Genomic DNA, 27,964 nt, shown 5'->3' on the forward strand with positions numbered 1-27,964 from the left:
ACCCACCACCTCCAATACATGGGGCCGGCGCCCTACTCCTTGAGCCACAGGCACCACCCTTTATTTATTTTTATTTATTTATTTATTTATTTGAGACAGAACCTCAAGCTGTCACCCTGGGTAGAGTGCTGTGGCATCACAGCTCACAGCAACCTCCAACTACTGGGCGCATGCTATTTTCCTGCCTCTGCCTCCCAAGTATCTGGGACTACAGGTGCCCGCCACAACGCCCAGCTATTTTTTGGTTGCAGCTGTCATTGTTGTTTGGCAGGCCAGCGCTAGATTCGAACAAGCCAGGTCAGGTGTCTATGGCTGGCGCCTTAGCTGCTTGAACCGCAGGCACCGAGCCGACCCATTTTTTTTTTTTTTTTCTTGAGACAGAATCTTACTCTGTTGCCCCTGGCTAGAGTGTTGTGGCATCGTAGCTCACAGCAATCTGAAAAGATCCTCTTGCCTTAGCCTCCCCAGTACCTGGAACTACAGTCACCCACCACCACAAGTGCCCACCACCATGCTGGGCTGATTTTTCTATTTTTAGTATAGATAGGGTCTCACTCTTTCTCAAGCTGGTCTTGAACTCCTGAGCTCAAGCAATCCACCCGTCTTGGCCTCCCAGAGTGCTAGAATTCCCGGTATGAGCCACCACACCCAGCCTCTCTATCTTTCTGACTTATTCCCACATGACAATATCCGCCCTAGCAAACGTGATCTCACTGACATCAGGGAAATACTGTCTTGCTGTTCCATCTTTGCTCCTACAAGTCTTCTACCTTGAAAAACTGAAAATGTATCTGTCTTTCAAGATACAGCTTGGATTCCACCTTCTTAGAAGTTTCCTGATTATTCCAATCATAGGTGACAACTACTTCTTGTGAAAAAATAATTGTCAGGGCCTCCCAGTTCATTGCGCCTTGAGATTAAGAGGCCCATGCTCGGTTTAATGTTCTTCTGTTGCTGTTTTGAAATTATCAATGATTTTTTTAACAAGGGGACTTATATTTTCATTTTGCTCTGGCTCCACAGACTATACAGCCAGTCCCAGGGACTGTATCCACCAAGGAAAAATTTTGTATTCCTACCTTTAGAGCCTACTCAGATAGTGGGTATCTGAGTCCTCACAGAGTTAGCAGCCATGCTACAAATGTATTCACTTTCTCTTCAGACCATTCAAGTCTACAGAATATTTATCAGGCCAGTTTTATACAAGGAACCATTAGGTTCTTAACCCCCCAAACAATCACACTTTTTTTTTTGAGACAGAGCCTATGTTGTCCTTGGTAGAGTGCTGTCCCATCACAGCTCACAGCAACCTCAAACTTTTGGGCTTAAGTGATTCTCTTGCCTCAGCCTCCCAAGTAGCTATGACTACAGGCTCCCACCAAAACGCCCGGCTATTTTTTTTTTTATTGTTGTAATTGTTAATGTTATTATTAGTAGGCTGGGGCCAGGTTCGAACTGACCAGCCCCCGTGTATGTAGCTTGCGCCCTAACCACTTAGCTATGGACGCCAAACCCAAACAATCACACTTTCAAAAGAATTTGCTAACTAGCCTGTCATTGTCAAGTTTCAGGGAAAAGCTCTCAAGGCTGGGGCTGACTGCAAGGTTCCCTAGCTCTGGGGTGGAAGTGCTGGGGTTTGAAGTAGGAGCCATGTGCTTTGACTGATTCCCCCAAATTGTTCTTCTTTGCACAGCTTCCCCCTCTACCTCTGAAACCACAGGTTCTCTAAAACACAGGTGTTTCTGCCAGCAATTTTCATTACCAAGAGGACATTGTCAGATAAAAGTAAAGTGCCAGCTGGGACTGTCTTAGAGGACACGGCAGATGTCTTCTTTTCCTTTGAGATTTTAAATTCTAGGAGAATGCAAAATGCATTTGATGTGACTTTGAGCTCATCTTCTGTAGCTCTTTGCACACTGTGGGCTCTCAATAAATAGCTTATGAATGAAATAAAAAGCAGCTAACAGATCAAACTGGTCTTTCAAGAGCCACTGCTTTTTTCACCTCCTCATGTGTGCCAAGCTCCGGGTCAGGCCTCTGTGTGCTCCCACCAGTCAGCAAACACACAACTACACCTGAAAACCACCCCTTCATTTTGTGAGCATTGACATGGACGGGTAACAGGGAGACAATGACTGCTGATAAGAACCTTATACAGGCTGGGCACGGTGGCTCATGCCTATAATCCCAGCACTCTGGGAGGCCGAGGCTGGTGGACTGGTTGAGCTCAGGAGTTTGAGACCAGCCTGAGCAAGAGCAAGACACTGTCTCTAAAAACAGCTGGGCATTGTGGCAGGCATCTACAGTTCCAGCTACTCTGGAGGCTGAGGCAAGAGGATTGATGTTGTTGTGAGCTATGATGCCACAGCACTCTACCCAGGGTGACAAAGTGAGACTCTGTCTTAAAAAAAAAAAAGAAAAAGAAAAGAAAGAAAGACACAAGGTCAACAAAAGAGAATAATGAAGAAGGACTGCAGAGAAAAATAACAAAAGAAAGTCACAGAAGTGAGCAAACACAGGTGCTGACTGTGAATAATACAGATGCTGTAATCATTGAAGAACAGGGTATTGGAAATTTGAACTAAGAACCACGATAAGATACTGGCTCCCAGAGTGAAGCCCACCAAGAATGCTGCCATTGATAACTATTGATTGCAAGAGGGACTTTACCTAACAATTGCAATCAGTGTAACTGGCTTATTGTACCCTCAATGAATCCCCAACAATAAAAAAAAAAAAAAAAAAATCTAATTTCCAATGAGTTTTTCCTTTTTCCAGAGAGGATGACTATTACATGTGTTCTCACTCTCCCTCTCCTTCCCTCTTCTTCATCTCTGCCTCTTTATTTTCTTGTCACAAATAGCAGCCATTGCTCAGAGAATGGTGTGGGATTAGGCTGCTTTGTAATTCAAACCTTTTATTCAGGTTACCCTTTACTTAATAAAGAGGAAAATATGTATTGGAAAAAAAAAAAAAAAAGATCTATTAGAACAGCATGCTCGTCCAGGTGAAAGTTGTTTCATTGACTCTCCAAAACAAACTCAGGGCACTATCACTGTGCTGTTGACGAATGTTTGTGTCCTCTTAAAATTAACATATTGAAATCCTAACCCTTAGGGTGATGGTTTTCAGAAGTGGGGCCTTTGGGAGATGATCAGGTCATGAGGTTGGAGCCCTCATGAATGGGATTAGTGCCCATATAAAAAAGGCCCCACGGAGCTCCCTCATCCTTCTGCCCTATGAAGACACAGTGAGAAGACAGCTGTCCATGAATCAGGAAGGGGCCTTCGCCAGACTCTGAATCTATTGGTGCTATGATGTTAGAGCTCCCAACCTCCAGAATTGTGAGAAATAAATATTTGTTGTTTAGAAGCCACCCAATCTATGGTATTTTGTTATAGCAGCCTGGATAGACTAAGATAGAAACCAGCCCCAAGGATCAAGATTAAACAACCTGCCCAAGTTCATGCAGGTGATAAGCAGCAGAGATGAGTTTCAAGCCAAGGACTGTCCGACTCCAGGGCCACGCCATCTGCTCAGCTTTTGGCACTCTGCAGTGGGTGGCCTTTCTGTTCAAAGGCTGGGGAAAAGCAGGACTCCCAGGGACAGAGGGTGTAATCAGAGTGTAAGGGACAGAGGTTGTAATCATAAGTGTCCGGCTCTTAATCACGGCAGTCACAGCAAATGCTCTGTACTCACATTTAGCAAGAACTGTCATTAGAGCTGTCTTCCAAGAAAGGTCCTGAGAGTGAGTGTGGGTGTGCACTGACTGCGCAGGGCTTCTAGCTTTAAAGGAACTTCTAGTCTGCAACTTGCACAATGACCATAAGCTGGCAAAATGTCCCGTGCTACGCAAGATTCCTATTTCTGCTACTACTCATGTCTTTGTGCCCCGTCACTAACCATGAATGTGTTTCTCAGGTCTTATACTAGAGTCTGTCCATGACAGGTCAGGGAATTAAAGCGACACCCCAGGGCAAAGTCTCAGGAAACGTCAGGGATCCTGTAGGCAGGGACCTGATTTGAAGCCAGCTGGTGAGCCCATCCCACCAGGATGCCCTTTCCTCCCAGTTCAGCCTTCCATCTGGCAGTCAGGACTACCCAGTCCAGCAAACAGTCTAGTACAGAAGCATGATCAAACGGTCCCTGCCTGCTGGTGCCATGTCAACCATGGGTGCAGCCTTACCAGCCTCTGGTCTCTCCCTGCGCAGGTCCTAGCAGTCGGCAGATTCCTGCTCACTCTCTAGTTCTGGACTCCATGTACCAGTACCACTGTTCATGGCTCTGCCTCTCCCCTGGTCAAAATGGAACAAAAACTAAAACCAATCGATTAGCTAACCAACCAAGACAAAGTAAAAATCCCATACACTCTTACACATGTAATCAGCTAGCCTAGTGTAAAAGGAGAGCAGAAGACAAAATCTGGTGTTGTGCAACTTTGCCCTGGGCTGTTCTTGATTATCCTGCGGGAAGTCAATTTTCTGGGGTGGAGTCCTCCAGTTCCACCTGTTCCACTGGGCAGCTGGACTTCGTGAGATGTAGTGCAAGCAGTAGCTGTTGGCACCGTGTCTCTGGACCTTTGCACTTCTCACCTAAAATGTCTTTAGTTTGAAAATGCCATGTTTTGGAGACCTGTGATGAAAGAAGTGGACCCTAGTTTAATTTGTGGCCAGGTAAGTCATTTCACTTCCCTGGCCTTGTTTCTGAACCTAAAAATGAGAGATTGGGATTTTATAATTACATCCAAAACAAATGCCAGCAATAACCGGAAAGTACGTAAAAGGAGATAAACATGCTTGCGCTTCAACAACAAGTCACACACTAGAGGGATCTGGAACATAAAGTTTTGGCCACATTTTAAATAATGAATTACCTACTATACCTGCAATAAATACTGCTTAAGTTAGCAGTTTTGTACATACCAGTCAACATTCACATTATTTCATGAAATATTGTTATAGAGGAAAATCATATTCATAGAATTTTTTTTTTTTTTTTTGAGACAGAGCCTCACGATGTTGTCCTGGGTAGAGTGCTATGGCATCACAGCTCACAGCAACCTCCAACTCCTGGCCCAAAAGATTCTCCTGCTCTGCCTCCCAAGTAGCTGGGATTACAGGTGCCTGCCACAACGCCTGGCTATTTTTGGGTTGCAGCCATCATTGTTGTTTGGCAGGCCCAGGCTGGATTCAAACCTGCCAGCTTGGGTGTATGTGGATAGCGCCTTAGCCGCTTGAGCCACAGGCGCAGAGCCACATTCATAGAATTTTTAAAAATAGAATATTATGAAGTAATGAAGCTTGCAGAAAACTTGTATTGCACAATGTTTCATGTGAACTTAGGTAATGATAGTGACAGCGGTTTTCCAATGTGTTCCTCGGAATCACATGAGTTGCTTGAAAGTAGGCTCAAGAGAATACTATGGTGTGTTTGAGATTTGCTGCTCCTCTCAACCTTTTCTCCGAGCTCAAGGTCATGCCAGGGGCACAATGGTGAGGGACAGGGGGACAGAACCTCCTTTCCTTAACTTACAGTCTAGGGCAGAAGGCAGATCAGCACTCAAATGAGTCACAAATTGAGATGTTTACAAAGACAGGGGAGCCAGTACCTTGAGACTCAGCAGAGCTTCTTCTCAGGGTAGGGACTATTTCCCAGAGGAACTGCTGTACCTGCTGTGACACTTGAGCCTGCGGAGGTTGGCAGGTGTATAGGCGTGTGCACCGGGAGTGGGTGCTCAGTGAGTAGGGGGTCTTTCACACAGAGAAGCAATACATGCAACATTCTTGCCAGGCCAGGCTACATTATTGAGGAATCCCAGTACAAAATGAATATGTGAGGCCCTAGTTAAAGCCATAAAGAATTCAAAGGGGTAGGGCACCGGCCCCATATGCCGGAAGTGGTGAGTTCAAGCCCGGCCTCGGCCAAAAACTGCAAAAAAAAAAAAAAAAGAATTTAAAGATGCTGCCCCCAGCCACAGGGCCCAGGTAAGCAGGGAACCTTGCACGGCACGGTCACACGTTACACGCCCATGAAGCTAGGCTTGGCCCTTTCATGCAAGGGAGTGTGATGCTTAGGAATCGAAGGGGAGATCAGTACAGCAGAAGCAGAGAGCTCCAGGAGGTGGTACGAGTGGAAGGTGGTGATCAAGTTCACCTGGGGATTACATCCATGTCTGCCCTATGAAACATTGCCATGTTTCATAATACTGTCATGATTTCATTTTCTTTCCTAAGTCTAGTGTCTTCACTGTTAACTTTGTAAAAAATGATTTTTCCGGCAGCGCCCATAGCTCAGTAGGGCGCTGGCCGCATACACAGAGGCTGGCGGGTTCAAAGCCCGGCATGGGCCAGCTAAAACAACAGAAAAAAAATAGGCGGGTGTTAGGGCAGGCGCCTGTAGTCCCAGCTACTTGGGAGGCTGAGACAAGAGAATCGCTTAAGCCCAAGAGTTTGAAGTTGCTGTGAGCTGTGACCCAGTCCCTGGTAACCACCATTCTACTCCGAAGAGTTAGACTTTCTAAAATTCCACATATCAGTGAGATCATGCAGTGTTTATCTTTCTGTGTCTAGGTTTTTTCACTTTGCATAAGGTCCTCCAGGGTCATCAGAGTTGTCACAAACAAGATTTCCTTCTTTTTTTTTTTTGTAGAGACAGAGACTCACTTTATCACCCTCAATAGAGTGCCATGGTATCACACAGCTCACAGCAACCGCCTGGATTTAGGTGATTCTCTTGCCTCAGCCTCCAGAGTAGCTGGGACTACAGGCACCGCCCACAACACCCAGCTATTTTTTTGTTGCAGTTTGGCGGGGGCTGGGTTTGAATCTGCCACCCTCGGTATATGGGGCTGGCACCCTATGCACTGAGCCACAGGCGCTACCCAAGATTTCCTTTTTAAAGGCTGAATAGTATTGCATTATTTATACATACCACATTTTCTTTATCCATTCACGCACTGAAGGACACTTAAGTTTATTCTTTATCTTGAACTGTAATGAACATGGGAGTGCACATCTTTGAAATAATTCATTTCATTTCCTTGGCTGTATACCTAGAAGTGGGATTGTTGGATCATATAGTAGTTCTATTTTTAACTTTTTGAGGAAACTCCATACTATTTTTCATAACAGCTATACCAATTCTCCACCATTACTTCTGACAAATAAAACTGGGGCTGTAGAAATTGTTCAGGGGGGAAAAGCTTGAACTCTCTGGGCCTCTTGCTTTCTTGGCACCAGGTGGCCAGGACTATTGGTTGCACAGAATGTGCCAATTGAGCATGTGGCAAGGCCTGTCCTCACAGGTGTGACCTATCAAAGCATGTGTTATTACCTGTTGCAGAGCTGCTCCCAGCCTTCAAATTTTACAATAATATAGAAAATTCATTACGTGACTTCAAGTCCTGGTTTATCCATATAGCTTTATGTGCTCTTAGCCAAGTTATGTACTTGATTGTTTATGAAATTTAAACTATGTTTTTACTTTCTTTACTGAGGCAAGTTCTGTGTCACCCAGTCTGAAGTACAGTGTATAATCATAGTTCACTGCAGCCTTGAACTTCTCTCAAGCTATCCTCCCACCTGGGCCTCCCAAAGTGTTGGGACTACCACTGTGAGCCCCAGAGATTAACCAAATTCATGGTTTTTTTTGTTTGTTTGTTTTTTGTACAGACAGAGTCTCACTGTACCGCCCTCAGGTAGAGTGCTGTGGTGTCACACGGCTCACAGCAACCTCCAACTCTTGGGCTTTACGCGATTCTCCTGCCTAGGCCTCCTGAGCAGCTGGGACCACAGGCGCCCGCCATGATGCCCGGCTATTTCTTTGTTGCAGTTTTGCCAGGGCCAGGTTTGAACCCGCCACCCTCGGCATATGGGGCCGGCGTCCTACTCACTGAGCCACAGGCGCCGCCCCAAATTCATGTTTTTAAATAAAGTCCAAATTCATGTTTTTAAATAAAGTAATACATATGCATGGTCAGACAGTAGGATCTCTTGAACCTTTCCAGAACATTTCTAGGCATGTACAATATAGTTCCGTATCTTTCATACAAATGGATTGTCCTACATACACATACTGTTCTTTTTATCTTTATTGACACCTATTAAAACATACCATTTTCTTATGGAATCCCCAGGATATCGTTGTATAAGTCCTAGGAACAAACATAAGTAGCTTTCCTTTTGTGGTTACCACAGAACAATGCTTTGATGAACATTTGCTTATAGCACGAGTCTAACAGGAACATAAATTCTTAGGAATAGAGCTGCTGGGTCCAAGATGATGGTCGTTTTCAGCAAATATTCCCAATAGGCAAGTTATTTAAGTGAGCCCTGATTTGTTCATCTTTGTAAATAGCAGACAACAATGACTTTCTCAAAGGGTTCCTACAATCATTAAATGAGGAGGCGCTTCAAAGCCTAGTATAAGGCAAGTAGGCTGTCAATGAACATTGTTCCCCAACTTTCCTTTTACTTAGACGATTATTTATGGTTATGACAATGGCTTTGGCCATGAGCTCAACAAACAAAAATTCACAGAAAATTCTATTGCACCCTATTTTAAATCCCATTACTGAATACAACTAGTTCACTAGTTCACTTGATCTCCGGAGGTCATTTTTAACATATTTGAGAAGACACAAATTTGACGTCAATTCTAAATACCATTTTCCTTGCCTCATAAGGTCGATTTGATAGTTGCCTCGTTTATTATCCCTGATAATAAAAACAAAACCTACTGCAGACTACTATTCCGATCAAGCTATATCTTCCAGGACTGTCTTTTGTACTTGCGTGACAAATCTTGCTGCTCAATTCAAGTCATTCATTCATTAACAAAACTCAATTTCCAACTCTGAAGGAAAACACTGACAAAACTGGAAAATTTTAGACCTTTCATTTCCTTCAGGAAACCTGCTGTACCCCAAACTTCTAGGGTCCTTAGGCATTTTACAGTTTTGTACCAAGAGTCCAGAAGGTGGTTAATGGCTCCATCCCGGATCCCGGCCTGCTGGGAAACTCGGGGCTGGAGGCAGAAGCTCCGAGAAGGGCCCGTCGGGCCGGGAAGCCATTGCTCCGCTCCTTCCCGCTGTTTATGTGGCACTCACAGCACTCAGCCCAGGGAACACCCGACCCCATGGCCACGCCGCCGCGGGACGCGGACCCGGGCCGTGACTCCAGCCCCGCGGGGCACGAAAGCAGCCTGGGTCGCCCCCTCCCGCCTCCAGCGCGGGAAACCCCGAGCCTCGGCGTGCGGGGCCGGCCGGCGGGAGCCCGAGGCGGGCTCGGCTCCCTCGGCGGGCGCTCCCGACAGCGGCTCCGGCCCCGCCGAGCGTTCCCCGTGGGGCGGCCATGCGGGGCGCGGGCCGTGCCCCCGGGCGCCAGATCAGCCCCCGCCGCCACTCCGGCCGCGGCCGGCAGCCTCCGACCCAGGGCGGCGGGCAGCTCGGGGCGGAGGCTGGGCGCGGGGGCGGCCCGGGGGCGAGGAGGCCGGGCCGCGGCCCAGGGCCCCGGGCGCGCTTCCGCCGGCCGCGCCGCACACGCCGCGGTAAATGGGAGGCTTGGCCCGCAGGGGCGGGGGCCGCGCAGCCGGGGACTTTCAGGAACTGCAGGAGCGGGCGGCGGCAGGAGTCGCCAAGCGCCCAGCGGCGGGGCCCGAGCGCCGAGACTCCCGGCCGAGGCGGAGCCGCCGCCCCCGCGCCGGGCCCAGTGTAGCCGCCGCCCTCGTCCTCGCCCTCCTGGCTTGTGCTGACCAGTCGCGGCGCGGGATAGGAGCCGGCCGTCCCGGGCCGGGGGACTCGCCCGCCATGGCCACCAAGGTGAGGGGCGTGCGCAGGCCCGGCCGCCCGTTCGGCCCCGGGTCAGGGGCGGTGGCGGGGCCGGGGAGGCCGAGGGGCAGCGCCGCCCCCTCGGTGGGGCCCCCAGGCTGTCCCGCGGCCCAGCCGGTCCCCTGAGGGTGCGGGTGCGGGTGCGGGTGCGGCGGGCGCTGGGGTCGCGCGTAGTGTGTGTGTGTCTGTGTGTGGGTCATTGGGGGCTGGGCTCCTGCGCGGGTCGGGATCCCCGGCCCGGCGCCCTTTGCAAAGTTTGCACCGGAGCGTGGGCTGCGGGCGGACTCACCGGGAGGAGCCGCGGAGGCTGGACGGAAAGTTCCCGCAGCCCAGGGGGTACAGGGGAGCCGCTGGGCCCCCGGGGAGACTGCGCTCCTAGGAGTCCGGCTTCCCCGCGGCCCCCACGGCCCCTCCCTCTGCCCGCGGAACCCTAGGCCGGCGGGTCGGATCTGGGGGCGAACCCCCGCCCGAGAGGACGCGGCACTTTCGACCGGGCCTGCGGGAGATCGCAGCCACCTCCCGGGGAGGAGGGACTCGGCCGGAGCACCCCGCACTCCACTGCCTTCGCTTCTCTTATTTTTTCTCTTGTTTTGCTACCTTTTCGGTTTGAATGGCATTGCCAGCATGAATAAAATATCAAGAGGGAAATGACTGTGCTTTCGATTACGTATTCACCTGAGAAAAGGCCCAGGCCTGAATTACGTGGTGGAACTTTGACTCCGGTTTGGTAATTGGCTAGGAGTGGTGATTTGCTTATTTTAATGAAATTAGTAGTTACCCTTTAATATCTGAGTCTTCAAAAGCCACCCTCCGGCTCCCTTTTCGTGGGCGTTTTCTATAGTTACTTGATGCAAAAAAGTCACTGGGAAAGCCACGATCATGGAATGAAGACCTGGGGTTGGAGCTCTTGATTGATCTGGGAGGTGGTTGGTGTGAAGAGTGGATTTACTTTTTCACATACTTTTTGTAATGCCCCTTTTATAAACATCAGCATCCTTTTCAGTATTTGTTTTTGAGATCTCTAAGCTACTTTTCGGTTGGTGAAACCTTAATATGTTGTTGTTGGTCATGGATGTGTGTTTTTGGTGGAGGGATAATTTGGAAAAGTGTTAAGAAATTTGAAATCCCGTTGAAAAGTCAGGATTGTCCAATTTCATTTTGGTCTGCTAAGTTTTGAGCTCTGATAAATTTTGTGCTCTGACTCCTTCCAGGTGCAGTGTTTATATAGAAATGGGAGATTCTCCTCCAGGGAACCTGTTACTACTGTTACTGAAATAAATATCTTCTTGTTTATATATTATTGGCTATGCTATTGCTTGATTTTACTAGATGTGATAGAACTTGGTACCTTACTAACACATGTTAATTTTCTGTTGACCTTTTTAAAAATTAAGCCAGGGATTTTTAAGGAAATTTGATTTTGAGGTTTGTTTCCTAATGTTCCAGAAACTACCAGTTAGACATCTTAGAATATATTCATCTTCCAGCCTTAAAAGTGGTTTGTGAGTAGAGATCTGTTCAGTAGTGGTCAGTGTTGTGGTATTTTCCATTCTGTTCTACTAAAGCATGTTTCGTGCACTGTCCTTTACCTTTAAGTGGAATGCTACTTAGCAACTAGTGGGGAGGATACATGATGAAATTTTTGATAGTTAAGCCTGAACTTAATTTTTTAAAAAAATTGAACATGACACTGGTTGTTGTAGTAAACTTGAATCTCTTAACGTCCTCACCAAACAGGAGCCTTAAATAAGCATGCGTAAGAGCTTCCTACTTTGTTAAGCACAACCACTCTGAAGGTGAACCAGAATTTCTGGCTGTTCTTTTCTTTCAGCTTTCTAATCATTCTTCCAAATGATATTCATTTCCATGTTTACATTGTGACTGACTACTTCCATTTTAAGAAAAAGAAGAGCAATGAAGCACTTACCCCTCCTCAGTTGTTTGGTTTTCTGATTTCCTGGTGATTCCTGTGTAGGACTAGAGTCTCCTGGTTGTGTGTATGTGTGTGTTTTTAATTGTTCCCAAGAGAGTACAGTTGTCATTATTCTCCCAAACCCCCCATACACACACACACCCTGGCCTTCCCCACGCCTCAATAGTTTGATTCTTTCTTCCTGTTCTTTAATGGGTAGGTGGGGAGAATGTACTAAGTAATACCTACTAATTTTTAATAAAATTTTAGGCTCCAATGGCCATCAAGTTCTTGCTATAAGCTCTAAGTGATGAGAAATATATTCAATATCTGGATATATTAAATATGTTGAATTTCCCTTTGAATTTGCCAGAGAATATCTTTAGTTCTCCCCAGATACAATTTTCTTATTTGTTAAGAAAGTTAACATGTTTTCTTGAAAGTGCAATCATCTCTGAACTGTCATGATTTTTAGAAACGCCACTGGTATATTCACGATGGAAAAAATATTTTTTAAAAGAAGAACTTTAATTGGGCAATTTTTCACTAGTAAAGAAAGTTAATTAGTAACTGCACATTTTAAATGATTATTTTGTTCTGTTTCTAATCCTTAGTAGAATACTGAATTCCGTTTAAGTACATACCCTCAGTCCAATCATGTCTGTCTTTACAAATTGAGGAAAAAGCAACATGAGTGCTTTAGTCTTGACCTCTATGGGAAACCTCTGAAGGTTATCATATTTTGGTATAATCCTATGGTAGATTTGAGTAGATTAAGTTTTATTTAAAATAAGAAATTAAGAAATTTTTGTTCTCAGTATATGTCAAAAGGGACATGAAAGTAGTAGAAGTTAGTTCATATCTATAGAATTTATCTGTAATTCCATGTCAGAATTAACCTTTGGTAACTAATTTAGGTCCTTTTATGCTTACATAATCACTTTTAGGAGTAGTCATTATATCAAGATTCTAGGAGTTCCTGATTTTTTTTTTTTTAACTCTTCAGCTCCTGTGTGTGTGTGTGTGTGTGTGTTATCTAGCTTGTATGGGTGAGTTAGTTGGGTGTAGAATGTTAGAAATCCTGGTAGGGACTGAGTGAATTGTTTAGGACTTCCGTGACATAGATGAGTGAGAACCGTTTAGAAAGCATGGTTCGTAGTCTCTCCTGAGCAGAAACCTCTTCATTTGAAGAAAAGAATAGAAATGTCTTTCTAAAGGGTTCTAAGGGTTAAAGTTGATTTGTATCATTTTTAGAAAACCATATGGAAAGTCCTGAAGTGTCTTAAATAGAACATACAATATTTTTGAAGTCAGGAAAATTTTGTGACAGTAGAAAGATGAATTTCTCATTGAAGAAGTAGATAAGAAACTATAGAAATTTTGCAGAGTTTTCTACTATGCTGTTTCTATATTGACCATCTGAGAATTATAGTTGTACCTTAATTGCCCACTTAAAACTTTGTAGATTTGCATATGCAGTTGTCTTCTCTCCAAGTACCTCCTTTTTACATGTTAATTTTTAATGTGTCACAGCCTTTCCTGACTGCCCTGACCCATGCTGCAGGGTCACATCATGCCTCCTGAGTGCCATTTTCCACTCCTTGCTGTGACCAATGGCCAACTCCTTAGGGTGCTGTATTTGTTCACCTTTGCATCTAAAGTGACAGGTTCGAAAGAGCAAAAAGATAATCCAGTGAGATAAGTGATTCACTTATTAAAGAAAACTCCTTAACTAAGCTCCAACTGTAAAGAATGAAAGCTTACAGTTGGAGCTTAGTTAAGGAGTTTTACTATATGCATAGTAAACATTTTTTAAAAAATGTAGGTACAATGCAAAATTTACATCTGCTTAGGTATTAGCAGTGTTTTTAAAATACAGTAGAACCTCTGTAAGTTGACCACCCAAGTAACAAACTGGTCGATATATGGAGCTGGTCAAGGTAAGGAACTGGGCCTATTGTACTGATACAGGTACATATGGTACAGGTCCATTCTATAAAAATTAGGTCAACTTATGGAGGTGGTCAGTGCTGGAAGGTGGTCAACTATGGAGGTTCTACTGTATAATAATTCAGTTTTACTAATGATTACATAAGGTATTAATTCTTATATTTTAAGGTAATTGGAACAAGCTTCATATTCTGAGACTTCAAAAAAAGTTGCCTTTAACCCATGAGTTATTGGAATTGTGTTTAATTTCCCAATGTGTAAGTTTTTTTCCTATTTATCTTTTATTATTATTTTTTTTTTTGAGACAGAGTCTCACTTTGTCACCGTTGGTAGAGTGCCCTGGAGTCGTACCTCACAGCAACCTCAAACTCTTGGGTTCAAGCAGTTCTCTTGCTCTCGGCCTCCCAAGTAGCTGGGACTACAGGTGCCTGCCACAACACCCAACTAGTTTTTAGAGATGGGGTCTCACTCTTGCTCAGGCTGGTCTCAAACCTGTCAGCTCAAGCAATCTACCCACCTCACATTCCCAGAGTGCTAGGATTACAGGCGTGAGCCACTGCGCCTAGCCCCCTATTTATCTTTTTGTTGATGATTTCTAACTTTATTGTTTTGTGATCAGGGAATCTAATTAATAACCAGTACTATTCCAGGGAATTTGTTAAGACTTTATCTAGCATAGAGTCAGTTTTAATGACTATTCCATCTGTGCATAAAAAGAATATGTATATTCACTTGTGCATATGTGTGTGTGTGGGTATGCTATAGGAGGTCTGACAATTAAGTTAGTGAATTCATCCTAGAAAAAGTGATGCATACCTCATTGCTGAATATCACTACAGTCACCTTCAAAGTACTCCCCTTGGGAAGCTATGCACTGACACCCATGTCTAGTCCATCCTTCCAAGGAATTTTAGAACTCTTTTTTTCTGGAATGGCCATCAAATCTGTCATCATATTACTCTTAATGTCCTAAATGTCATCAAAATGTCTTCCCTTCAATATTTCTTTTCAGGTAAAAAAAAAAACCAACTCATTGGAGGCCAGATCAGGTGAGTCAGGATGGTAATTCAATAGTTACTTGTTTACTGGCTAAAAACTTCCCTGACAGACAGTGCTGTATGAGCTGGTACATTGTTGTGATGCAAGAGCCATGAGTTGTTGGCCAAGATTTTGGGTTAAGATTTTTCTGTTTCTCTATCAATGTTTACTTGGTCTGCTATGCCTCTCATAGTTAGCCAACGATTTTGATGCACAGTTCAATGAATTAATTCTGCTCATTAGTGGCTGTCCTGGTCTCTCTGTATCATTGATACTTTCTCTCCCCTCAGAAAAACATTTACTCCATTTGTACACTGCTGTTTTCTTCATGGCATTATCCTCATAAACTTGGATTAACATGCCTTGATTTCACTTCCTCTTTTGCCAAGTTTAACAAGAAATTTAATGTTTGTTCACTGCTCTAAGTCAAGCTCTGACGTTCTCACGATGGCACACAAAACATGCAACAACGACAATGCCACACAGCAAGACACCACCACACGTTGACACAACACACCTGTGAGACCTTGATTTACCAAGGTCATGAACCCTTATCGAGCTGTTTGTACAGTTGTAGAGTGCTGACAGAGACAGTGGCGAGTTCATGAACTTAATCGTCAGACCTCATATGTCTGTTAGAATTAACTTATTAATAATGATGTTCACATCTATAGCTTTATTAATTGCTTGATAGAATTAACTTATTAATTATGATGTTCACATCTATAACCTTATTAATTGCTTGATCTGTTGCATCTAACTGATCTTTGCTTGATAGAGATATTAAAATTAAAATGGTGGATTTAAAAAATGTTTCTATGTATCTTCCAAGTGAATTGAAGTTTTTTTTTTTTTTTAGACAAAGTCTCACTTTGTCGCCCTTGGTAGAGTACTGTGGCATCATTGCTTACAGCAACCTCAAACTCTTGGGCTCAAGGGATCCTATTACCTCAGCCTCCCAAGTAGCTGGGAATACAGGTGCCTGCCACAACACCCGGCTGTTTTTAGAGATGAGGTCTTGCTCAGGCTCGGGCTGGAGCTCAGGCTGGTGTCAAACCTGTAACCTCAGACAGTCCACCTGCCTTGGCCTGCCAGAGTGCTAGGATTACAGACATGAGCCACCTCACCCAGCCTTTTAAGCTACTTTTAAACATACAAAAACATTTACAGTTCTGTGTTTGTTGAGTACCATATTAGGAATGATTCAGCCATCTGTTTCTGGTGCCTCATTTTCTTGTGTGTTTTATGATTTTATTTTTTCCATAAGTTGTTCATTTTCTTTGAAACTTCATCTGAGGGAATTAATACTTATGTCAAAGTTGTATTCTTCCAGGGAGAATTTGTATGTGGTTTTATCCGTCTCCCAAGAACATTACATCCTTGGGGTCACTGTATCTTTAATTCCTGGCATAGGTTTTCCCATAAATATGGATCTCTGATCTCAGGAGAAAGTTCCCTCATTCCCACTATTCTCTGTCAGTGATAAGACGTTTCTCTTTACCCTTATGTTGAGGTCCTTTGGAGTCGGGTTCCCCCTCCGGTCCTGAGAAAGCAGACTCGGGTCTCCAGGGGGAAGTGGAGTCTCCTGGTGACAGCCTGCCTCAGCGCCAGCTTTCTCCCGGGGTTCCTGCTTCTGCTTCCTTTGTGGCTTCTCCAGAGCTCTGTGTGTGTGCGCACCCAATGTGTTGTGCAGGGTATCAACGTATAGTGTGCCTTTTATTTGTAATATTTTATTCCACACTTCATTTGTCTCTGTCTGGTGATGGTTCAGACATTAGCTTGCTCTCCTTTCTGGAACAAAATTCAAGGCAGAGCATCTTCACAAAAGGCTGTAAAGTGAAGGGAGTGGAATATGTGCAGACCAAGCATTAATCGGTCTTCAGAGAAAAGTGAAAAAGCATTTTTATTGAAACCTCACTCAAGCGGTCAAAATTATGCACTGTGGGCATTTCAAAACTTTCCATTTGGTATTTGTCTCTTCTTTTTCTTTTGACTATTAAAAACACATGATGGGTTTCACCCTTCTTACTCACTTTTAGGTATTATAAAATGGTATTTAAGGACGCTATTCAGTCTGACTCAGTTTTTCTAGCCTATTTTTAGTATCTGAAAACCAAGTCATATAGTAGTATTACCTGCAGAGGCAGCACTCAAAAATCACAGATTTGTGGTTATTCATTAAGTCAAATCGACACCCAGCTTTCGGGAACTTCCAGTGAGCTAGTGCCATGTCTTGGGCTCCATGGAGGGATGTCAGTATGAAAGGTATGTCCCTGCCCTCAAAGGGCCTGGGGTTCTGGTGAAGGCAGCTTTCTCTTTCTCAGGGGCACAGCGCGGGCTCCTGACAACTCCTCAAGCCAGGAGGCTGTCAAAGGTCCTGAGTCTGGAAATGTCTATTATTTTCTTTAGTTCATTGAGTTTTAACCTTTATCATGTCAGATGCTTTAAAAATATTTATCTAGTACATGTCGACATCCCGGTAGCTGTGATTGTGCTGGTAGTGAAGGTTTGGATCCTCTCTAAGAGGGCTGATGTTCACATATTAATGATGTTTAAAATAAATATACCAGTTAAATAACAATTTAAATGTATTTTCTAATATAAATTCACAGAAAAGGACTTGAAAAATGTAGATGTGTATGTGAATAATAGACGTCTATCTCATGGTGCTATACTTGGGAACATTTTTTAGCTTGTTTTATAGTCTCAAGATTTTGAGTAATGAATAGTTGCTGCTTTTGTAGTAAGGGGAGAAAGAGTCTTTTTATTTAAAAATATTATTTTGTAAATAAATTATGAAGTTTATTTCCTTAAGTATTATATTTTCTTCTCCCAAAGGAGAAAATAGTATGTTCTTAAACTTTTAAAGATAACAGAAAACTTACTGAAAAACCAGAATTGAACCTGAAAGTCTTAAAAATTTTCATTATAGGCTCGGCGCCTGTTGCTCAAGCGGCTAAGGCGCCAGGCACATACACATGAGCTGGCAGGTTCAAATCCAGCCTGGGCCCGCCAAACAACAATGATGGCTGCAACCAAAAAACAGCCAGGCATTGTGGTGGGCGCCTGTGGTCTCAGCTACTTGGGAGGCGGAGGCTGGAGACTCGCGTCAGCCCAGGAGTTGGAGGTTGCTGTGAGCTGTGATGTCACAGCACTCTACCCAGGGGCTTAAAGGGCTTGAGGCTCTGTCTCCAAAAAAAAAAAAAATTTTTTTTTCATTACAGTAAAATGTGTAATTTTTCCTGTCTCTGTATGTCTTGTCCCTTGGGAGCTCATTGGAAGCAGAGTAGCTGATCCTTGGTGGGTCTGGAGTGGTTTCCATCACTCCCTGCCTCACTCCACCTTTCTAAGATCACTCAGTCCTCAGATTTCTAGAGAGTTGAATACTATGATTCTACATTCGTTTTGTTGATGCATCAGATTTGCTTTGTCCTGTGACTGACATTACCAGTGAGAAAAGCATAATCAACATCCTTGAAAAAAAAAAAAAACAACCAAAAGCCCCAGGAAGTTCATAGCCTTCAGGTTACTGAGATCATTGGTTATAATAGATTGACCTGTCTTAACCATTTAAAACCAAAATGATACCAAAAAGTCTGGAGATTTAAAAAAATTCTTCTAACATTTACTTCCATCAGTGTTTTGCTACTATATAATGTCCAAGTAAAGTTCTCACTGTTTTAAAAACCCATTCCCTCCCCCCTTTATTTATTTTTGAGACAGAGTCTCACTGTGTTGCCCTCGGTAGAGTGTGGTGACATCACAGCTCACAGCAACCTCAAACTGTTGGGCTTAGGCGATTCTCTTGCCTCAGCCTCCCAAATAGCTGGGACTACAGGCGCCCGCCACAACACCCGGCTATTTTTTGGTTGTAGTTGTCATTGTTATTTGGCAGGCCCGGGCTGGATTCAAACCCACCAGTTCTGGTGTGTGTGGCCCTAGCCGCTGAGCCACAGGCACCAAGCCAATGAATTATATTTTTATATAATTACTGTTATTTGTAGGGAGATATATGATGAATGTATGTAATGAATTGTGAGGTCATTGGCATTCCATGATTCATTGACTATTACTTAAAAGCCTATTTTTCTTATTAATGTTTGGTTTCCCTTGAATTTTACATTAGAAGAAAAATTTTGTTATGTCTTCTTTAAGAAATGCAATGAATGGATAAAATCTGTTGTGCCTCATTAATATAATAGTGGCTGGAATAGCATAGACTCAGGACCCTGGGCTCAAATCCCAGTCAAGTCCAGTACATTTCTTCAGAAAGTTACCTAATTCTTGTGTTTCCTGATCTGTAAAATACAAGTAATTGAGTAGATTCAGGCATGAATTCCATTGCACAGTCTAGGTGGGGGGGGGGAAATAGAACTCGATTTTTCTATAATAATTTACAACAAATTATGTTCCTGTCCTACTGGAGAAGTGGAAATGTTCTATAATCTGTTAGTTTCCAGGCCTTGCTTCTTGCCCAGGGTAAGCGTATTTGGTAGGGATGCAGCACAGTGCGGTGGTCTTGGGGATGGCTCCATCTAGTCCTCCTTTCCCCTCCCAGCAGGTGTTGCTCGCTCTTTTAATCTGTACCCTTCAGTTGAGTGGTTCTCCCCGCCACTTAGTTGCTGTGCCTGACGGCTCCCAGGCCCTGTTTTGCTGGTTCCCATTTGTGTTGGGGCACAGACATCAGCAAAGCTCAGAGGCTTTCTCTCTTAATGCAGTTAATAGCTTTGGGGTCCCCCGCTCCCTGGAGTTTTGTTTCACGGGGTCTGGAAGCAGGGTGAAGGCTCTTTTCCCCAGTCTTGCCTCACCTTGAGTGTCTGCCCTCTGCTTCCCCACCGTTCTTCTCTAACAGGCCAGATAATCTTTTCCCACTTTCAGAGTAGAGCTGGAGGCAGGGGTGGGAGGAACGGGGGCCTCCTTTGCAGTATTTCTCACAGGTGTTTCTGCCCAGCCTAGAAACCCAAACCGGAAAGCCTTTTCTGGGCTCTGCCCTGTCACCTTCCTCTCAGGGCTGTGGAAACTGCTGGTTTGTATAAAAGGGAGAAAGAAATAGAAGAGAAACTAAAGATGACAGAACTATTTCAAAAGTGTTATTTCTGCCAAATTATCTCAACAGTTAAGCAAAGTTTTACAGAAAGACTCTACCAAAGTGTTTAGCTTTAGAGGAAGGAGTAGTTGTTGGGTGCTGGTACTCAGACTGTTGTAAAAACAGGACATACGTTGGGATGTGTTGAACCCCCGAGCTGCAGGGTCCATCTTAACTGTGTTTGGAGCTGAAGCTAGTTTTTCTAATTTCAAGTTACTCTTGTTATGGAGGTGATGAACTTTTCTACTTGCTTCTCTTTATTTTTCTGGAACTTCTAAGTTAACTCACTTCCCAGATGTGGGTGTGTGGCTATAAAACCTTTGATTGATTGCCACTGCCTCAATATGCCTTGTTAATTCCGGTAAATTACCTTTTATACATTAAAACAAGATATAAATAAACCAAGATTTTAGAAGCTAGAGGACAAAGTTATGAATGAGGTTAAAAGGCACATAGGCACTGGTAGAGAATCTGATCTAATACCACCACGCACACTTAGTGCAGGTAGCAGAGCTCCCTGGATCCTCACAGCACTAGATCATCATCATATTTTGTTCCTTCAGCAAATTTGCTAGGTATCTGCTCTGGGCCAGAAACCATTGAAGCTTAGGAATACAACATTGAGGAAAATAATTTTAAAAATCTTTGCCCTCAGACAAAAATTCCTGCTCTCATGGGAGACGGCAGTGGGTGAGGGAAGGAGGGGAAAGCACGTCAGGGGCGTGTGTGCACAATATTAGAGGCAGGGGGCAAGAAAGTCTCAGGTAGAGAGTCTGGGAAGGTGATAGTCAGGACCCCGGAGGAGGGTGGGTGTCAGTTGGATCTCTCAGGAAAGAGCATGGCTCTAAGCCGGGAAGGGAAGAAGAGGACCTCTTTGGGGGCCAGGTCACAAAGGGAGCTGGAGGTGAACACAGGGGCTCTGACATTTTTTGGAAACATGAAACCATTGCAGGGTGTTCAGCACACTGAAAATGATGAGCACTGGTCCCCCTTCCTTCCTTTCTTCTTTGTTGAACTTGCTTTTATTGGCCAAAGCTGACTGTATGGAGTTACTGTTCACTTTGATATTGGATTTAAATCTTATCCCTTCTTTTTTTTTTTTTTTGTAGAGACAGAGTCTCACTTTAAGGCCCTTGGTAGAGGGCCATGGCATCACACAGCTCACAGCAACCTCCAACTCCTGGGCTTAAGTGATTCTCCTGCCTCAGCCTCCCGAGTAGCTGGGACTACAGGCACCCGCCACAACGCCCGGCTATTTTTTTGTTGTTGTTGCAGTTCGGCCAGGGCCAGGTTTGAACCCGCCACCCTCGGTATATGGGGCCGGCGCCCTACTGACTGAGCCACAGGTGCCGCCCATCTTATCCCTTCTTAAAACTTAATCAATTCTATGTAATTTAAGTCACACTATGAAAATCCTGTGCTCTATTTAAGTCAATCAGCGAGAGAGCTTCAAAAGTATCGATCAATTATCCTTTTATATATGAGGAAGACCCAGTCAAATCAGTTGGAAATAATTCTTTTTTTTTTTTTGGTGCCAAAACCTGGGAACGAACCAGTTGAAAACAATTTTTTTAAAAAATCAAAAAAACTCTAATAAACCATATTTGACATTCTGTCTGATAGAAATTTTCAGATTATATCTCCTGGATATACTGAATGAAAATACATACAAGCCATCAGACCATTTCCCCTTCTAGCTAAAATATTTGGTTTGGCTGTTCACCATCATTCTGTTCACTTGACCCGTGTCCACTCAAGACAGTAAGTAAACCATTTTCTAACTGCCAGGTTTCATGCAGATGAAAGACACTTATGGTCAATTAGGACTGACTGTATTTCTCGCCTAATTAGGATCACTGATAGTTTCTGGTGTAAATTTCCCCAAACCTCAGCAGTTTTGAGAACAGCAGTATAAAAAGCAACTGGAAGACTGAAAATTGGGTCAGAAAGTTCTCATGGGTTTAGAAGAAATGGCATCATCCTGGTTCAGGATTGCGAGATTTAATGAATCTTTTATTCTTTTCTGGTTCCATTAAGTGAGTTTTTTTAATGAAATTTCATATTATTTGTGTTTAAAAACTCCATGTCTGTGGGTCTTTTTATAATTTAAGATCTTTGAGATGGAGAGCACCCTCCAGTGAGTAGGAGAGACAGCTGAAGATGAAGACTTTATTACTTACAGGCCCTGGGTGTGCAGAGCAGGCCTGGAGGTCACACTCAGGGAGGCCAGGCAGATATAGATGCAGACCCAGACATCCCCAGGCCTGTGCTTTATTTGGTCCAGAGTGTTATGCACACAGGTTTCCCTCAGGGAGGTTTAATCGGTGAGTTAAAACAAACAGGCATGACTTGAAGTCGCTCTGTGACTGAGAACACTGCAGCACGTCTGTCCAGTGTGTGCAGGTGTGAGGGCCAAAGGCCAGTCCGTCCCATAGGGAGGGGTCACTAGGAGGAGGTGTATCAGGCAACATCTGGGCCCAGGTGTCAAACTGGAAGGTGTCCAATGTGGCTGAGCCCCACTTCAGGTAGAAGAAAGTCTAATGTAGTCCAAGTGGTTCCAGAGGTGACATAAAATTATAAGAATTCACTACATTGTGACTTTTAAAAATACTATCCAAACAGTTTGTCATGACTCAGTATTTTTTTCTGTTAACTTTTTATTTATAAAAATTTCAAACATGGAACAAGTAGAACAAGCCCAGTGACCCCCCTGTACCCGTTACCAGTGGAATAGCACGGTGAACCCCTGTACCCGTTACCAGTGGAATAGCACGGTGAACCCCTGTACCCGTTACCAGTGGAATAGCACGGTGAACCCCTGTACCCGTTACCAGTGGAATAGCACGGTGAACCCCTGTACCCGTTACCAGTGGAATAGCACGGTGAACCCCTGTACCCGTTACCAGTGGAATAGCACGGTGAACCCCTGTACCCGTTACCAGTGGAATAGCACGGTGAACCCCTGTACCCGTTACCAGTGGAATAGCACGGTGAACCCCTGTACCCGTTACCAGTGGAATAGCACGGTGAACCCCTGTACCCGTTACCAGTGGAATAGCACGGTGAACCCCTGTACCCGTTACCAGTGGAATAGCACGGTGAACCCCTGTACCGGTTACCAGTGGAATAGCACGGTGAACCCCTGTACCCGTTACCAGTGGAATAGCACGGTGAACCCCTGTACCCGTTATCACTAGCCTTATAAAGGTCTTCATCCTTGTCACTTTCATGTTGAGTAGGCTGAGGAAGAGGAAGGCTTGGTCTTGTGTCTCAGGTATGGCAGAATTGGAAGAAAAGGGAGCTGGCCACATACACAGGCTGGTGGGTTCGAGCTTGGCCCAGGTCTGCTAAACAACAATGACAACTGCAAAAAAAAATAGCCAGGTGTTGTGGTGGGTGCCTGTACTGCAGCTACTTGGGAGGCAAGAGAATTGCTTGAGCCCAAGAATTTGAGGTTGCTGTGCGCTGTGACGTCACAGCACTTTACTGAGGACAAAATAGTGAGACTGTTTGAGAATAAAAAAAAGAAAAAAAATCTGCACATGAGCTGTGTTGTTCAAGGGTCAGCTGTACTAACCATCTTGTTTTTAACTTAAAATACATAAATATACATTTATTCACCAATGCATTCATAGACAGCCATGGTCTTTGAGTATGTACCTCTTATTACAGCTCTGAGTGATCCATTTTGCATAATTCACACATAATGCATGGCTTATGATTTCCATTTTTAGTTTCAAAAGCTTAAAGAATTTGAAGATAATTCAAAGCATTGTTGAGTATAGAATCATAGATTTTTTTTTTTTTTTGGTGGTTTTTGCCCGGGGCTGGATATGAACCCGCCACCTACGGCATATGGGACCGGCACTCTACTCCTTGAGCCACAGGCACCGCCCAGAATCATAGATTTTTTTGTAGAGACAGAGTCTCACTTTATGGCCCTCGGTAGAGTGCCGTGGGCTCACACAGCTCACAGCAACCTCCAACTCCTGGGCTTAAGCGATTCTCTTGCCTCAGCCTCCCAAGTAGCTGGGACTACAGGCGCCCGCCACAACACCTGGCTATTTTTTGGTTGCAGTTTGTCCGGGGCCGGGTTTGAACCTGCCACCCTCGATATATGGGGCCGGCGCCTTACCGTCTGAGCCACAGGCGCCTCCCCAGAATCATAGATTTTTTAAAATTATTTCCCATTTGTCTTAACTGTTCTCAACTTTGACAGTAAATTTTTTAGCACCTTTTTTTTATCAAATTTCTCAAAATAGTCTACTGAGATTTTTTTAGAAATAATTTTTTATATTCATGTTTCTTTTTATTTATTTATTTATTTTTTTTTGTAGAGACAGAGTCTCACTTTATGGCCCTCAGTAGAGTGCCGTGGCCTCACACAGCTCACAGCAACCTCCAACTCCTGGGCTTAAGTGATTCTCTTGCCTCAGCCTCCCGAGTAGCTGGGACTACAGGTGCCCGCCACAACGCCCAGCTGTTTTTTGGTTGCAGTTTGGCTGGGGCCGGGTTTGAACCCGCCACCCTTGGTATATGGGGCCGGCGCCTTACTGACTGAGCCACAGGCGCCGCCCTCTTTTTCCTTTTTTTTTTTTTTGGAGACAGAGCCTCAAGCTGTCACACTGGGTAGATTACCGTGACATCACAGCTCACAGTAACCTCAAACTCCTGGGCTCAAGCGATTCTCCGCCTCCCAAGTAGCTGGGACCACAGGCGCCTGCCAGAACGCCTGGCTATGTTTTGGTTGCAGCTATCATTGTTGTTTGGCAGGCCCAGGCTGGATTTGAACCCACCAGCTCAGGTGTATGTGGCTGGCGCCTTAGCCGCTTTAGCCACAGGTGCCGAGCCTGCATTCATGTTTCATTAGCTTATGAAATAATTCAATTGCGTAGCTACTCTAATAATTACAATTTATGTAAGCACAACTGGTTCTTGGTAAGCAAGGATGATTCAATCAATAGGTGGAATCAGAATTACCACTGTGTATTAGGAGAGTAGCCTGCTTAGTTCTACATGCCACATGTTTTATACAAAAGAAAGCAAGCCTCAGCTAGTGGCTCTGGTGAATTGGTTATGTAAAATCCAGGCTGTGTGATACTCTATTGCTATTGAGTCACATTTTTGAGATTTGCGGCTAGGTACCTGGGATTGTTTAGGTTGGACTGACGGAGTATAGGTCTCACAAATTCCCTGAGATTGGACTGTGAAACGAACTGATGGTGCATACCAAAGTCAGTATTGTTTTGCTCCTTACTATTGTAACTTGATCAACATCCCTTAGCAAATTAGTGTCCTGGTGCCATATCATGATTTACAAGATGATCAGAAGCGCTTCTGTAACATTTTCAGTGAAAATTGACTTTAGAAGTTTATGAAATAATTCAATAATTTAAAAATAACAAAATCAGGGGCCAGGCATGGTGGCTTACGCCTCTAATCCCAGCACTGTGGGAGGCTGAGGCAGGTGGATTGCCTGAGCTCAGGAGCTCGAGACCACCCTGAGCTAGGGTGAGATCTCATCTCTAAAAACAGCCACGTGTTGTGGCGGGAGCCTGTAGTTCCAGCTGCTTGGGAGGCTAAGGCAAGAAGGTCTCTTGAGCCCAAGAGTTTGAGGTTGCTGTGAGCTATATGACACCACAGCACATGGCACTCTACCAGGGAGTGACAAAGTAAGTCTTAAAAATAAAAAAATCAAAATAGTTTGCTAAAGAGGAAAATGGTTCAGAGCTCTTTAAATTTAGAGAATATTCTAAGTATGGCGCACTTAATACCATACTTGTGGTTTCTGGAGGCCCTCTTTCCTTCTACTTATGAGTGGGGGAAGATTTAATCTTATGGAAAAAATATATTCTGCTGGTGGTGACAGGGTGTTATCATTGTTGGCATTTCAGTTCAGCCTATGTGCAGTGCTTATATTTGCAACTAAATTACCTAGGTTTACTGCTGAGGATGTAAAAGAAGTAAAATAAAGTCTCCATGGGGCCCTCCTGGTCTGTATTGAGACAGTAGCTGCAAAAACTCGCAGCTATAAAATACCACGTTAACTACCAAATGGAAGCTGAAGGTCAGATGGGTAAGGATCAGAGCGTGTCCTCCCTGACAGCTGGCCTGGCCTGCCCACTGTGCTTTCCTCTTACCCCTGCATCTTTATCACACCACATTATGTGGTGACTGCTCCTTTTTCTCGTTAGCCTTTGAAGGCCATGACTCTTCCTTGCTCGTTTTCACGTCCTGATTGTAATGACAGTAGTAAGTATTTAGTAACTGATTTTTAAGTCAAGAGTTGGGAGCCACAATGGTGTTCTGGAAAGGATTTATTACATAGTCCTTGGTTGCAATCCCGGCTTCACCACTCTCTAGCTCTGGGACTTTAGGCAAATTAATCACTCCAGGCTATAGTTCCTCATCTGTAAGTGTACCACAGACTGTCATGTCCCTTGTAGGGATGCTCAACTTCTTGTAATGTACAAGACGGTTCCAAAATAACCAATGCTAAGTGACTGATCCCCCCACCCCATGATAATAGCACCACCACTGAGAAACACTGGCCTGGGCCACCAGACTTAGATCTATTCCATGGTGTTTCCTTTCCCTGACTCACAGTAAGAAAGGAGGAAAACCTTAACAAAATGGGGCAAGGGCTTTAGTAAGGAAGAAAGAAGGGGGCATGAATCCTGTGAGCATTTTATAATTTTATTCTGATGTGTTTTATTGGGTGAGAGAAGGGAGTGATCAGGTAAGAGACTTGGTATTGTGCACTTGGAGATAGGGTAGGATTTTTAGGGTAGGTTTAGATTAGAGAAGCTCTTAAATGCCAGAGAAATGAGTCTGAACTTAATCCTAGGTAATTTGGAATCATTAGAAATTTTTGATATGTGACTGATGACTGTCCTTTGTCAAGAGAACCTCTAGCAGGCTTATGTGCAGAGTTGATTGGAGAAGAAGGAAGATTAGTGGTTGGAAGGTCAGTTAAGGGGCTGGGATGTGACTGACTCCAGTGTAATTACTGACATCCTAGCAGGTGTGGGCCAAAGAACTGGGTTAAAATTCTATTTCTTGCATTTTTTAGTCATTTTGCCTCAAAATATACCTAATTAGCTAATTTGTGCAATCAGTGTAAGCTGCTTTTCTCTGCAGGACTGAGCAATGCCACTGTCTTGGGTTTGCTCAGAATGTTAGGGAAGGACATGTGAAGTGCCTCACCACAGAGACGCTCAGTTGTTCCCACATCATCAATATTTCCTCAGCTCCTTGGCCTCCTAGCTTTTGTAGCAGTGTATTAGTTGGCAGGAAGGAACTGGAAAGGAAAAGAAGGATCCTGGCAAAAATCTGGTCAGAGGCACCTGTCCCTGTGCAGATGTGTGGTGAGGACCTCACCTGGGCGTCTCTTGTCTTGGCATGTCATGAAGTCCTCACTTGGGAATCTTTTCCCCTCTCATGGTTGCTACTTAGTCAAAATTTCAAATTTTGACCAAGTATGATTCATTCTTCCATTTTTGTATAATAAACTTTAAGTTAGCTCTTCAGATTGCATTTTATTTTCCTAACTTAATACTCTTTGGTGGTCTTATTTTACAATATCCTTAGCCTTAACATTTGCGATACAGTAAAACCCAGCTATAGTTCTGCAGTGAAGTTTATATTAACTGTATGAATCTAGAAGAGAAATTGCCCTAAAGAGGAACTTCTGATAAAAATAAATCATGGTTAAGAATGCTGGGCTCAGTCCAAGTGTGGTTTGAAACAGACTCATGTCCTCTCTAGCCCAGCCAGATGCAGACGACTGAAGGAGCATCATTTGAGCAGCTTAATTTTAAAGATCTGTGCAATTCACTAAAGTATAGTAGTTTTCTTCAAATACTTTGACATAAAGTATTTAAATTCCTTAAATAGGCCCATGGGGACTTTGAGGTCATCTAATCTGACCTTGTCATTTTTCATACGTCAGATATAAGGCCAGGAAAAAAAGTGTTCCGTGTCTTTTGTTTGCACAGTAATTCATGGTTATGATGGTGACCCTGAGTCATTAAGAAAAGATTCTTAATTCTTTCACAGTAATTCTTATAATACCAGGAGAGTGTGTAGTACTTGAGAAAGACCACAAAAAAATGGTAAGGCTAAGTTTTCCTGACTATTTATATCTCTGGAA

The 27,964-nt window shown here is 44.1% G+C and overlaps 1 protein-coding gene across 2 annotated transcripts in view; it reads left to right on the forward strand.

Moving 5' to 3' along the window:
* Positions 1-9,449: 9,449 nt before the first annotated feature.
* The window catches only part of SNX9 (sorting nexin 9), a 111,753-nt gene continuing 93,238 nt past the window's right edge, over positions 9,450-27,964 (forward strand). Inside the window, exon 1 of one of the 2 annotated variants that reach the window (XM_053592772.1) lies at positions 9,450-9,817. In XM_053592772.1, coding sequence (XP_053448747.1) covers positions 9,551-9,817 — 267 coding nt within the window. In that variant the 5' untranslated portion in view covers positions 9,450-9,550. The remainder of the gene's footprint in view (positions 9,818-27,964) is intronic. The other variant, XM_053592773.1, reaches the window with a different exon arrangement.

Source organism: Nycticebus coucang, chromosome 5, assembly GCF_027406575.1.
Source record: "Nycticebus coucang isolate mNycCou1 chromosome 5, mNycCou1.pri, whole genome shotgun sequence".
Classification (NCBI taxonomy): domain Eukaryota; kingdom Metazoa; phylum Chordata; class Mammalia; order Primates; family Lorisidae; genus Nycticebus; species Nycticebus coucang.